The 11,679-nt window shown below is 39.7% G+C and overlaps 1 protein-coding gene across 1 annotated transcript in view; it reads right to left on the bottom strand.

The window, feature by feature from the left end:
* Window positions 1–5,059: 5,059 nt before the first annotated feature.
* The window catches only part of oca2 (oculocutaneous albinism II), a 39,024-nt gene continuing 32,404 nt past the window's right edge, over window positions 5,060–11,679 (bottom strand). Inside the window, exon 24 of the mRNA XM_055020605.1 lies at window positions 5,060–5,948. Coding sequence (XP_054876580.1) covers window positions 5,861–5,948 — 88 coding nt within the window. The 3' untranslated portion in view covers window positions 5,060–5,860. The remainder of the gene's footprint in view (window positions 5,949–11,679) is intronic.

Here is an 11,679-nt window from a genome sequence, read left to right as displayed (position 1 = left end):
TGGAAGCGCCGCAGCTGCAAAACCTTTCACAATGTCAATTTCTCAAGTTTTTCACAAACTTTTGAGCACATTTGCAATGAGAGCACAAATTGGGCTCCTTATTGTTTTATCTCTTCTGCTTCTTATATATTTTGTTTTTCTCACATTGTTGCCAGGCTTCTTCCTTTTAGGCTGGTAGCTCTTCAGTTTGCTTTGTGTTAATTAGTTTTCCTCCCTCTGTTTTACGGTTTCCTCCCAGTCGCAGCTGTTCCTCATCTCCTCTGATCAGTTCATCTGTTCTTCAGTCGTTTTCCACCGCTGCCTCACGGTTTAAGCTCATCGCTTTTTGTTGTTCTTTGCTGGATTTTCTCCCTTGACAACAAACACCTTCATTTACAAACTACACTTTTTGTGTACATGTGTTGTCTTCCACTAATATTTAAAGTAGTTCGGTGTGCCGAACTCGAAAGAAGGACAAACTCGCAAAAAATGAGGAATTCCCAAAGAGGGGAAATTGTTTTTCACTCCTCCGTACCGCAGAACAAATGTTGCAAAATCAGATTTTGAATGTCGACTCAATTAGTAGCTTGACTCAGTATCTCAACAGACACCTTGTAGAAACTTTTTAAAGTTAAAATTGACCCGTTTAGGAAGCCTGTGAGTGCTCCCTAATCGGCAGATAAATGACATCAACCTGATCAAACGACTGTTGACCACAAGAATGAGGAAAACAGTTTCGAAAAGTTAAAGCCCGCTTGACTCGTGACTTCTGTGCTCGCACCCGTGGACTGTTTCATCAAGCACACAATGCTGAGATAAGAAATCCAATTAAGTCGATGCCAGGCAGCCTTACTTCCCATCACCTCATACATTCTTATAAACAATAAGGCATAAAGACTTTAATACGTTTCTGTCACAGATATGCAAATGGCGCGTTATTACTGAACACAACAGCACAATGCGTGTGAGTTTTGATCGGCGCTGATCGCGACCGCGGTCCGACCACGAAGAGGCACGACAGCCATTAGCTGTGAAACGTCCTGTTTGGTGGGTTGAAATGGAAACAATGAGGGAATGCCGCCTGAATGGCAGGAGCAGCAACGTTATTATCACAAACAGCTCTGGTAAGTTTCTGAGCTGAGTGGAGTTAAGAGTTTCCGTTCATGGAGGCGTCATGATGAGGTGTGTCAGATTTCGTCCTCCAGTCTGGCTGAACCTGCCAATCGGACTGAAGTCTTGAGATGCCATTTGAATTCAAATGGCACTCAATCTTTGCTCCCTTTGACTGGACCGTTCCAACCTCACGTCTTTTGCAGCATGAACCTCCATCCATCTTCCCATCGAGCTCAGCATGCTGCCGCCGCCACGTTTCATCATGGAGATGGTGCGTTCAGGGGCATGCGCAGTGTAATGTTTTTCTTCTCTGACATGGTTGTTTCTCGTCTTACAGCCATGATATATTACCATGTAGGTCATTTACATATTTCAGATTTTTTGGCTCCGATCATGTAATTTCATTTATTTCAAATGGTTGGATGAATCACTTGAAAGGTCAAAATGTAGTCAATGGCCATCAACCGCATGAGCAAATGTAGTTTAAATGTTGAGAGGAACTTAGATATTAAGACACAAATCAAAAACAAAAATCAGAAACATAACCAACCCGTGATGTTTTAACTAGCTGCAGACCTCTGGTGTTTAAGAGACTGTGACAGTAAATGAGATGGAAAGAGATCTAGATACCTCTTCGAAAAACTCAAGGTGAACTCCTAACCTTTCAACAGTAGCAGCACCGTAAAGCCACCGTAAGCAATGCTGCAAAAGAAGAAGGAAAAAAAAGCAGTTACAGTGTTGGAAAAAGTGGAAATAATGACGATATATCTCATTTTAAAGCTTACCAGTTGTACCATGTCTGAGCACAAAAAAATCAGTTAATGAATGACATGTGATGATCTGGCATACTCATCAGACAAAAACAAAATAAATAAATGAATTAAAAGATTTAATTAAACTTTGGCTGGCATGCGATTGCAACATTTTTTTTTTTTTTTTTTTTTTTACGAGCAGCTTCTGAAGAAAGGGAGGTGGACGGGAGGAGCAGAGGAAATGAAAAGTGCAGCAGACAGATGGAACCAAATCTTGATTGGGGAGAAACAGTGGGAGATCAGGCAGATAAGGCGCCAAGTCGAAGGGGTTTATCACTGTGCTGGATTGGGCATCATTCCCCAAAAATAAAAAATAGAAAACTGCGGACGTGGTTAGGCAGGTTCAACACAGAGATCTATTTGGACGTAATTAGAAATGCTAAAGTCCCTTTACAGGTGACTAATAAAGTACATATTTAAGTCTTTCACACATAAAACAACGAGAAAACTGTACCTGCTGTTTTCCTCCAGTGGAGCTTATTCGTGTAGTTTGTCTGTGAGAGTTATGCTGTCTAAGAATAGCCTGAGGTGTTCTAATATCTGGGCCGGAGAATGCAGTCATTAATTTTTCTCATTTGCAGCCTCTCTGTACGCTCGCTGTTTCTGTTATGTTTTCCACAGCTGTGACACTTTCCACCCCTAACGACACGCTGAAGACAACTTTATTGTTCGGATTGCAACACACGCCGTGGTTTCACTACAACCTCCACAGAAAGAGACACAAATGTTCCCCGTTGTGAAAGTGTGTGTGTAAGGTGAGGATTTAAAAAAAACAAAACCTTTAAAGTGAATCCCACTAAGCTCCTTCACTCCTTGTCTTAATTACAGAGGCCAGAACATGTTTAATCCCTACTTAATGAACAGGAATCTTAAAGAAGACACTTGTTTGAGGAAAACCTAATGAATTTTCCCATTCAACCAGTTTTTAATAAGTTCGTTCAGTCAGATTATCAGCCAGTCATCAAAATTCCACATTTTCTGCAGGCCGATTCATCACATTAATCTGGTTTTCTAAGTAGCTTCAATATCACACACACACACACACACACACACACACACACACACACACACACACACGGATTACAGTGTCTTGTATCCCTAACCTTTTAAGTTTTCATCACTTTGTCACATTACAAGCACAGACTTGGGACTTAATTTGATACACCAACACAAAGTAATGCGTGATCATGAAGAGGAAGGGATCAGGATTGTGTTATTTCATTGTTAATTTAGTTTTGTTATAGTCTTAATTTTTGTTCTTTCAAAGGTCGGGGACCTTTTTTAATTCTGCAGCTAAAATTACCACGATACGATATTTATCACAAACGACATGATTTGATAAATTTGTACAATTTTCTGAAAGATTTTAGACGGACAAAGTGAGTGTGACTGTTCCACAGACTGGGATTAAACTGAACTGATGGTGTAATAAATGTTGCTTCTTTTATACATTTGCTTTGTTTAAATGTTAACTGAGTGGATTTGTGGATTTGGTTGTGCAGAAAAGGAACCTTTTTGGTCTTTTTTACTTACATTAGATAATGTAATTGATCTATTTCATTATTTAATTAATGGTAACTGATCGTTTCATTACATGTCATTTTAAATGTACGTGTGCAACTGGATAAACAATGTCATGCGTGACAGCTGTCACTTAATTCATGTGGATTTGATATAACTCAAAGTAAGATTTAATGTATCGCGGATGAAAAAGCGATAATTTTTGAGGAAAAGAATATCAATAAATATTGTAGAATCGCTAAAATTACACCCCTGAATTTTAGTATGTCTTACGTTTACAAATGTGCAACACAGTTCCAGTTATAGTTTACCTCCATCAATTACTGTTTTTATTTCTGTCACATTTTTGGTATTTTGTGTCAACCATAATAACCTTTGGAGGGACGTGTTTTTCAAAACTTTTAAAAGAATGTGGTGCACGTTTTTATGTAGCCCATTTTATTCTGTTGCTCTAAAATCATATTTAAAATACAGCTCTACCTGTAAATGTCTTCGTTCCGTCTCCCTGAAATTATTGTTCCCATCTATTGAAGATCTTTATTTTGCCAAACCTTTTTTGTGTCTGGACCCACTTCTCTAAATCCATAAAAGTAAGACATTACCACATGTCCACAAATTGTTTACCATACAATTAGTTCCGCCTGCATTGTTGAACTAATGGGGCAGCTATTGATTTAGGCCACCATAATGCGAGTGGCTTATTTAGTTTACAGGAAATAGTGGAGCCAACAAGCTGGCGCTGTATTGTTAGGGATTTGTGGAGGGTTTGCTCATGTAAGACATTTGGCTAAACGAAGGAACCATTTTGGTTTGTTTGTTTTAAGAAAAGTTTCTGACAGTAAATTTGGTTGAAAGGTTTTCACTGGTTCGGTCCTTTGAAATGAAAAGCAGAATGTTGCTGAGTGACTTTCTGTGGATTCCCCACTTCAGGTTTTTATTTAATCCTCAACAGCACCTGTTGCCTCCGACCAGTCGCTGGCTCAACTTATTCCAGGTTGGTGTGAACAACTTTGTTTTTTAACTTTATTTTTTAAAACTGAATCGCTACTCGGTGCATATTTGTCAGACTTTTTAAAAACTCTGTTTGACATCCAAGGAGATGCTTCTGTTTTCCTAAGCACATTTTGTAATCTATATTTTACACTGAAAGTCAAAATAGTCAAATAATGCATCTTGGCAGGAAATCCTGTGTAATCAGAAAGCCAGTTCATTAATTGGTGCCACGTTTGAAATAAAAATTCATGTATTCATTTTTGGGTTGGTTGAGCAGCTCACTTCAGCATGTTGGTTGTGACCATTAAAACTTGGCAAACTCTCTCTGCTAATGCCAAACATATTATTCTGCCTTCAGTATTGGTATTGAATAATCGGAGTTTGAAGAAAGAAGATATATTCAGAATTTATCAAGTAGTTAATTAAATAAACAGGACTTTTTGGGAAGTCTCTGGTTGCATTTCCTTTGCAAACATGAGCAAAACTGACAATATTCCGCTAATGTTGAGAAAAAGACCCCAGAATTTTGCAATTGGGATGCTTCCATTAAATAAGAAACACAATTAAATTCACACGTTAATTAGTTTGTCCATGCTGTATCATCATTCTCCATCCGCTTAAGGGAAACACATAGAGTGAAATAAAATCCAGAAATTATTTATTATTCGTCTTCTGAAACGTTTATTCAGAGAACACAGAAGACGTTCGTGTTGTTGAGCCGTACAATAAATACAGAAAACAACCAGAGCTTGACGGGGTGACTGACCCAGTCAGGGACCAATCAGTACAGTTAAAATAACCAGACACAATCAGAGAATGTGTTGAAATCAGAAAAACGAATCATTGCTTTGAAAATTTGGGGATCGTAACAGTGAAATAGAAACACAAACTGGTATAAAATCCCTTTAACTGGGCCTTTTTTCAGATGTTTCGATTGGTAAAAACAATCAACCAGCAGTTTCTAGCTGTGTCTTTCATTAATGGGTTACAATAAGTGATTGAAGAAATCATTTGACGTCTTTTGTAAACAGATTTCCAAAGGAGATTCAGCAGACAGGCAGCTGCTGTTCCCTCTGACGCCGTAGCACCACGAATACAGATATGAAGTGCAGCCAAGAAACGCTTCTCTCAGAGTCGGCTTTTGTTCAAAACTCGTGTAAATCTGTCCCTGATGGTCCACACGTCTCCCACGCTTAAAAAAAACAAAACAAACAAAAAAAACATAGCTGCAGTGCTTCATGTTCTGCTTGTAATCTGATTGGTCGGTCAGCTTACGCATCACACTTAAAGTGAGCTGCAACTCCTAGAGGAGTGGCTACACACACACACACACACACACACACACACACACACACACACACACACACACACACACACACACACACATATGCGCACATACACACAGGTGTGTCAATACACTCCGTCTCTTTGGCCGGCGTGGTTCACATGTTCCATCCCAGGCCGATGTGTGTGGCCAGCAGGTAGCACATGGCGACGAGGCACGTCATCACCATCATGGGGAAGCCCAGCCTGGAGGACGCGACAGGAAGTACAGTGGTTTAAACGCTCCAGAAAATGTATGATATTACTTTTAATAATAATAATAAGAAGAAGAAAAACACATACAAACAAGCATTCATACAGCAACACTGTTCCGTATTCTGAATCTGTCAGTGGACGTGTTTCCATTAACGTTGGCTAACGTCTAAAAAACTCAATTCCACAGTTGCAAAGTTTCCGTTAAATAGAAAATGCAAGAAAAATCACGTGCGAGTAAGTTTGTTCACATAATTAAAAAACATTTAAAAATTTTGCTCATTTTCATACAATTTCGGGTTTATTTTAGATTACCATTATTACTATTAATAAAGAAAAGGAACCGTAATTTGTATTTGTGAAGGATCCGTGTCTGTTATGTCTTTTTTGTGTGCCAAAAAAGCAAAAGAAAAACATCTGTTGGGTGGCAAATAATTTCGCGTTGCAAGTTCTGTGACTTGATAGGCGAAAAAGCAGAATAACCAAAGTCATCAAAGGTCTCAGGAACGTAAAAGCTGCTGATTAGAAGAGATGGGCCGAGTGCCAGACTGTGTCAGGTTCAGTCCTGTTTAGCCTTCAATGGTGCTTTTGATCGCTAAACATAATCCAGTCAGAGTGGAAATTGTGAAAGCAGTCTCAACGCTGCTCCGCTCTCCACCATCTTGTTAAACACAAACCACATCTTTGAAAATCAAATCCCGTTTAATCCACGCAGGAGGATAACTCGCAGTTATTTTATTGCCCAACTGAAGCTGGTGTCGATTGTTATTTCTGAATTAGCGTCCTCGGTCTCACATGAAGCTGAAGCGCTGCAGATGGTTTCTCATTTGGATGTGGACCATGTCCTAGATGAACACATGGCTGCTTTCAGGGCCAGGAGTCTGGTTGCCTCCAGCCTGTGACACAGATCAGTATTGGAGGACAGAAAACAAAACCCCAAAGAAACCTCACAAACTTACATTTTATATGTCAGTAATTAAACGTCGTGACTTTAAACGAAAGCAGCCATGTTGCCAGTCTCCCTAACCAAACTGATGCAACGTAAAATAATTGTTCCTATTTCTAATGAGCTCGGTAAATTTATGATGTTTGACAGACTTTAAAAATATGCATCCCAAATTATTCTGATGAGGAATATTTCTAACATGGACACAACTATCAACATAAACACAACTTCGTAGTCCATTTGTCCTGCGTGTGATAAGAACAGCATGAATAGTAGGGGACATGCATAATGCTTATGCAGATTTTAGTCAATTAAAATCTTTACCTGCAGCCCAGTTAGTAATGGCTTACATGAGGTGATGGAAATGGCAGGAAGCATCTATGCATGCTCGTCTGTTTGCTGAATATGCTAACAACAAAGCAGAGATAACCTTGGATTAAATAGAAACAGTAGAAATGTTTCACCAGGAATGAGAAGCAATTATATTCATTTGTTTGTGTATTAATATAAAAGTTTATTAGGAAATGCCTAATGTCCAAACTTTGGCAGGGATGCGAATATAAATGTTTTAATGTTAGCATATGATCTTAACTCCACATGCTGACGTTTGAAAGGATCAGTATTATGTGTTTTCCAGGCAAATTGTGACCTTTTATAACACAATCAAGTAACTGTTACCTTCAGCTATTATAAAAATGCTATATACATCAAATATGACTTACTTTATAATTCAATGCCTTATAATTGGGCCTCTGTCTCTTTAAGAAGCTTCTGCTCTTTCTGAAACTCCGCCTTCAAGAAGTCATCACAACATCTCTCCTCTATTAATCCTTTCAGAACGTTTTTACCAGCGTTTCTCTGAGAAGTAGCTCGTTTAAGGAGCTCAGCAGATGCTCAGTTCCACCAGGTGTTTGCTGATTGCTGCTGGCTAGTCTGAAGGAGTTCATTGTCAGAGGGCTGCTTTTTCAGGCAGAAGCTTGGAAGCTGCAGCTCAGAGGAGGAATTTCATCCTCAAAGACAAAAGTAGATCCACCCAGGGGTTTGCATGGTTGCCATGGGAGACTGAAGGATTTCAAAAACATGCATGGAAGAATTAAGACAACACTCCCTGTATGTTTTGGAAGATTGAATAACATTATAAAATGATTTAAAGCTGAAAAAAAAAATGTGCATTATGCTGTCCCTTTAAATGTCTTACAAGCTTTCAAGCTTCTGCCGGTAAAGGCATCCTGAACCTGTTTTTACTGGAGTTCTTCCTCTCCACTGCCCCCCTGTGCTTATTCAGGATGATGGGAAGTAATGTCTCAATGCAATGTTTATTTTTTTCATAGTTTTTACACGTAGCTTATTACTTGAAATTACATTTTATCTGTGGACTCAATGTCTGCAGTGGTTGAAATTAATCAGCTGAATAAGACCTATGGAACGTACAGAAGTGTATTTTCCTTCTTTCTTTCTTTCTACAATTAGGATTCAATATATTAAAATTGCTTAGAAAGGTTGGAGGTTTTAGGAATTGTGTTTATGTTTTGTTTGAATACCTCCTGCTAGCTTGCCAAACAAACTGCAGAGGCAACAGAAGATTTACAAAAGGTTAATTAAAGTTAGTAATATAGCCCTATTGCTGTGGCTATTTTTAAATTCATATGGATATGGATTTTTCTTTTTAATATGCACATGGAAATGTCAAGTTTCCTCATGAATTGAAAGCGAATGAGGCTCTGGGGCATATTAGCACTGACTGCAGCAGCTGGAGGTTCATTTAAATAGAAAAAGGAAGGCAAAGTATCTGGCAAAATTTGTGAATATTAATTGTTTCAGCATTTGAAGAACTGAGGTAGCATAGTTCTACAAATATGTGCCACTATTTATAGAACTATCCTGTATCTATCAACTTTTGATGGATTAAAAAGTTGTTCTGAAAATTCTGGGGGAACATTTCACAAAGTATTTGGTTGTTTTTATGAGCTTGTAACGCCATAAAAGCTCATCTCAGCTTCCTAAAGGTCATTTTAAAATGTTGGGTAGCTTTTCTAGTCCTACAAAAAGTAGGACTAGAGCAAAATGTGTGCTAACTTTCTAGTCTGCTGTTTCTATCTCAATTTCATGATTGACAGTCATCATCAACACTTATTTTCACGACTTCAAATCAGTGCACAAACTAGCATAAACTGTTTATAAAAGAACTGATGTCCATTGACCTTTGATGACCTCTAGAAACTAGAAACATTTTTCTTGATATCTTTAGAATCATAGCTGCACAGATAAAAAAATTTCTGCACAAACCAGCACAAAAGTAACCAAACTGTTTGACACCTATTCTGTCTGTTGGGTAGCTTTAAGGAGCGACTGGCCGCTGTTGCAGGAGAGTCTGCAATGTGTTTATTGATCCATAGCATAACATATGTCCTTCTGTGCAACTTGTTGCTTCCTTCCATCAGGACCATATATATGTGGGTTTTTCTTTTCATAACAAAAATGACGTGTTGAAGCAGGAACAGCCTCACAAGGTCAAAGCTCAGCGGTTGTGGAACGAATGTCCAGTTAAGATGGATGGAGGAGGAAATCTAAGCTGGTATCACTGTCAGACACACGAGGGTCACCTTTGCACACTGGATCCTTTTCTGCTGAGCAATCGCCATTTCCTCATCACAGGCACAGCATGAAGGGACAGAGAGCAGGAGGGTGGGAGGGGTGGGGTGTGTGGGTGTGGGGGGGGGGGTAGTTGGTAGTTGCCATAATACCGGCACAGAGAGGAACCCGGTTCACCTTGTCTGAAAACTCTCCTTTCTGCCTTGCGTACTCACACGCTGACTTAATTGCATTTGAGGGGAGCTCTTTGAAAGTCCTGATGCAATCTGAAAAGCTCTCTTCAGATAAACCCGAGGGATGCGCTCGCTTTCACCGTGGAAGCTGCGTGACGGAGATAATGGCCGACATGCTCTGCTCCAGAGCCGCTCCTGGTAGGAGAACGGCCCCAGACTGTACTGACAACAGGACTAGAGCAAAACGTGTGCTAACTTTCTAGTCTGCTGTTACTATCTGAATTTCATGATCGACAGTCATCATCAACACTTATTTTCACGACTTCAAATCAGTGCACAAACTAGCATAAACTGTTTATAAAAGAACTGATGTCCATTGACCTTTGATGACCTCTAGAAACTAGAAACATTTTTCTTGATATCTTTAGAATCATAGCTGCACAGACCACAACAAAAATAACCAAACTGTTTGACACCTATTCTGTTTGATTGTATGAAAGTGGATGGGGGGTGGGGGGCTGGTTGACCTTTTGACCTTTAAACTTTAATTAATATCTTCAAAACTAAACCTGCACAATCAAAAATTTCTGCTGCACAAACCAGCACAACGTAGCACAAACGTTTGATACCAATTTTGTTCAAATGTGTTGAATCTATAATTTCTCCAAGTAGTATTACTACGATAAGTAATACTACTTGTTGTGGAATCAAAACGCTATAATAAATAATAAATAAATATGTTACACTTTGTTGATGTAAGTTTCAGGAATAATCCAGAAGTATTTCTTCAGCACATGCGCAGATGAGCAGATTGTGCTGCGATCAAGACGTCCATTCAACCTGCCTTACACGTATTTTACTGGATAACCAAACACTTTTAGCAACTGGGTGGCTCCGTAGTCACTTCCCTTCCAACTGGAGTATAAGCTACACACACAGCTGATGCTTTCACTGTTTCGCAGTTTTGATGGAGATGAAAAATAACAACAAAGGCATGAAATAAGCAACTAAAAGAGGATCTGAGCTACTGAGAGTCGTTCAGCTTCCTTTGTGATGACCCATCAAAGAGGCATCTACATCCTCCTGGGCTCATCTGGCCCCTCGGCTCAACCACCTGATACTGTACTAGTTAGTCCCAGCTGTCTGGAGGCTCAGACACACTTCTCTCCCCCAACACCCCAAACCCAAGCAGCTGTGACCCTCACTGCAGACGGCCAATTACAGGCAGCGCTGCAGCCAAGGGCAGTGCTTCAATCTAGCCACTGTAAACACGACTACAAGAGAGGGGGAAGTCGAACTGACAGCTCCCACGTTTTTATCACTATCAATGAGATTCAAAGCAGATGGCTGTTCCTATGTGTAAGGCACAGTAAGGCAGTATGTGTGTGTGTGTGTGTGCGTGCGTGCGTGTGTGCGTGCGCGCGTGTGTGTGTGTGTGTGTGTGTGTGTGTGCGTGGTGTGTTGTGTGTGGTGTGTGTGTGTGTGTGTGTGTGTGTGTGTATGCAAACAGTTCACCTAAAACACAGGTGGCATGTGTAGTACTTGCGATATAATTGGCTTTACTGTCACTGAAAAACTAAATGAACAGGAAGTTAAACAATGTGTAAACATGTTCAGCATGAAATGATTTGAGGTACTTAGGGCAACAGTAGCTGTGTTTCCTTCATCCATAAAATTGCACAAATTCTGAAGAAATTCTTTAATAGAAGCATCACAGTTTTGAAAAGTCTTACTCCAGCCACCACATCACTGTCTGTCACTTCTCATCATTACTCCGAGCGTTTTAAGTCAAACTCTTAAAATATTTCAAACGGTTGCATGTTAGGCCTAATCAGACTCGTATTTATCAACCTTTCATCGTTGCTGACCGCCTCTGTTTCTCTAACGGGCAAACTGCAGGTATGTCTGGCTGTTACATCACTGGAGAGGAAATTATTAGTGAGCAGGTGGAACCTGGGGAGGCAGCCTGCTTCAGATAAAATGGCATTTTGTTTTTTATTGCAACCATCAGCGA

The sequence above is a fragment of the Poeciliopsis prolifica genome, unplaced genomic scaffold, assembly GCF_027474105.1.
Source record: "Poeciliopsis prolifica strain line A6 unplaced genomic scaffold, Auburn_PproV2 SCAFFOLD002, whole genome shotgun sequence".
NCBI lineage: Eukaryota > Metazoa > Chordata > Actinopteri > Cyprinodontiformes > Poeciliidae > Poeciliopsis > Poeciliopsis prolifica.
The sequence above is the reverse complement of the archived record's forward strand: the minus strand, read 5'-3'. Positions and strand labels throughout refer to the sequence as shown.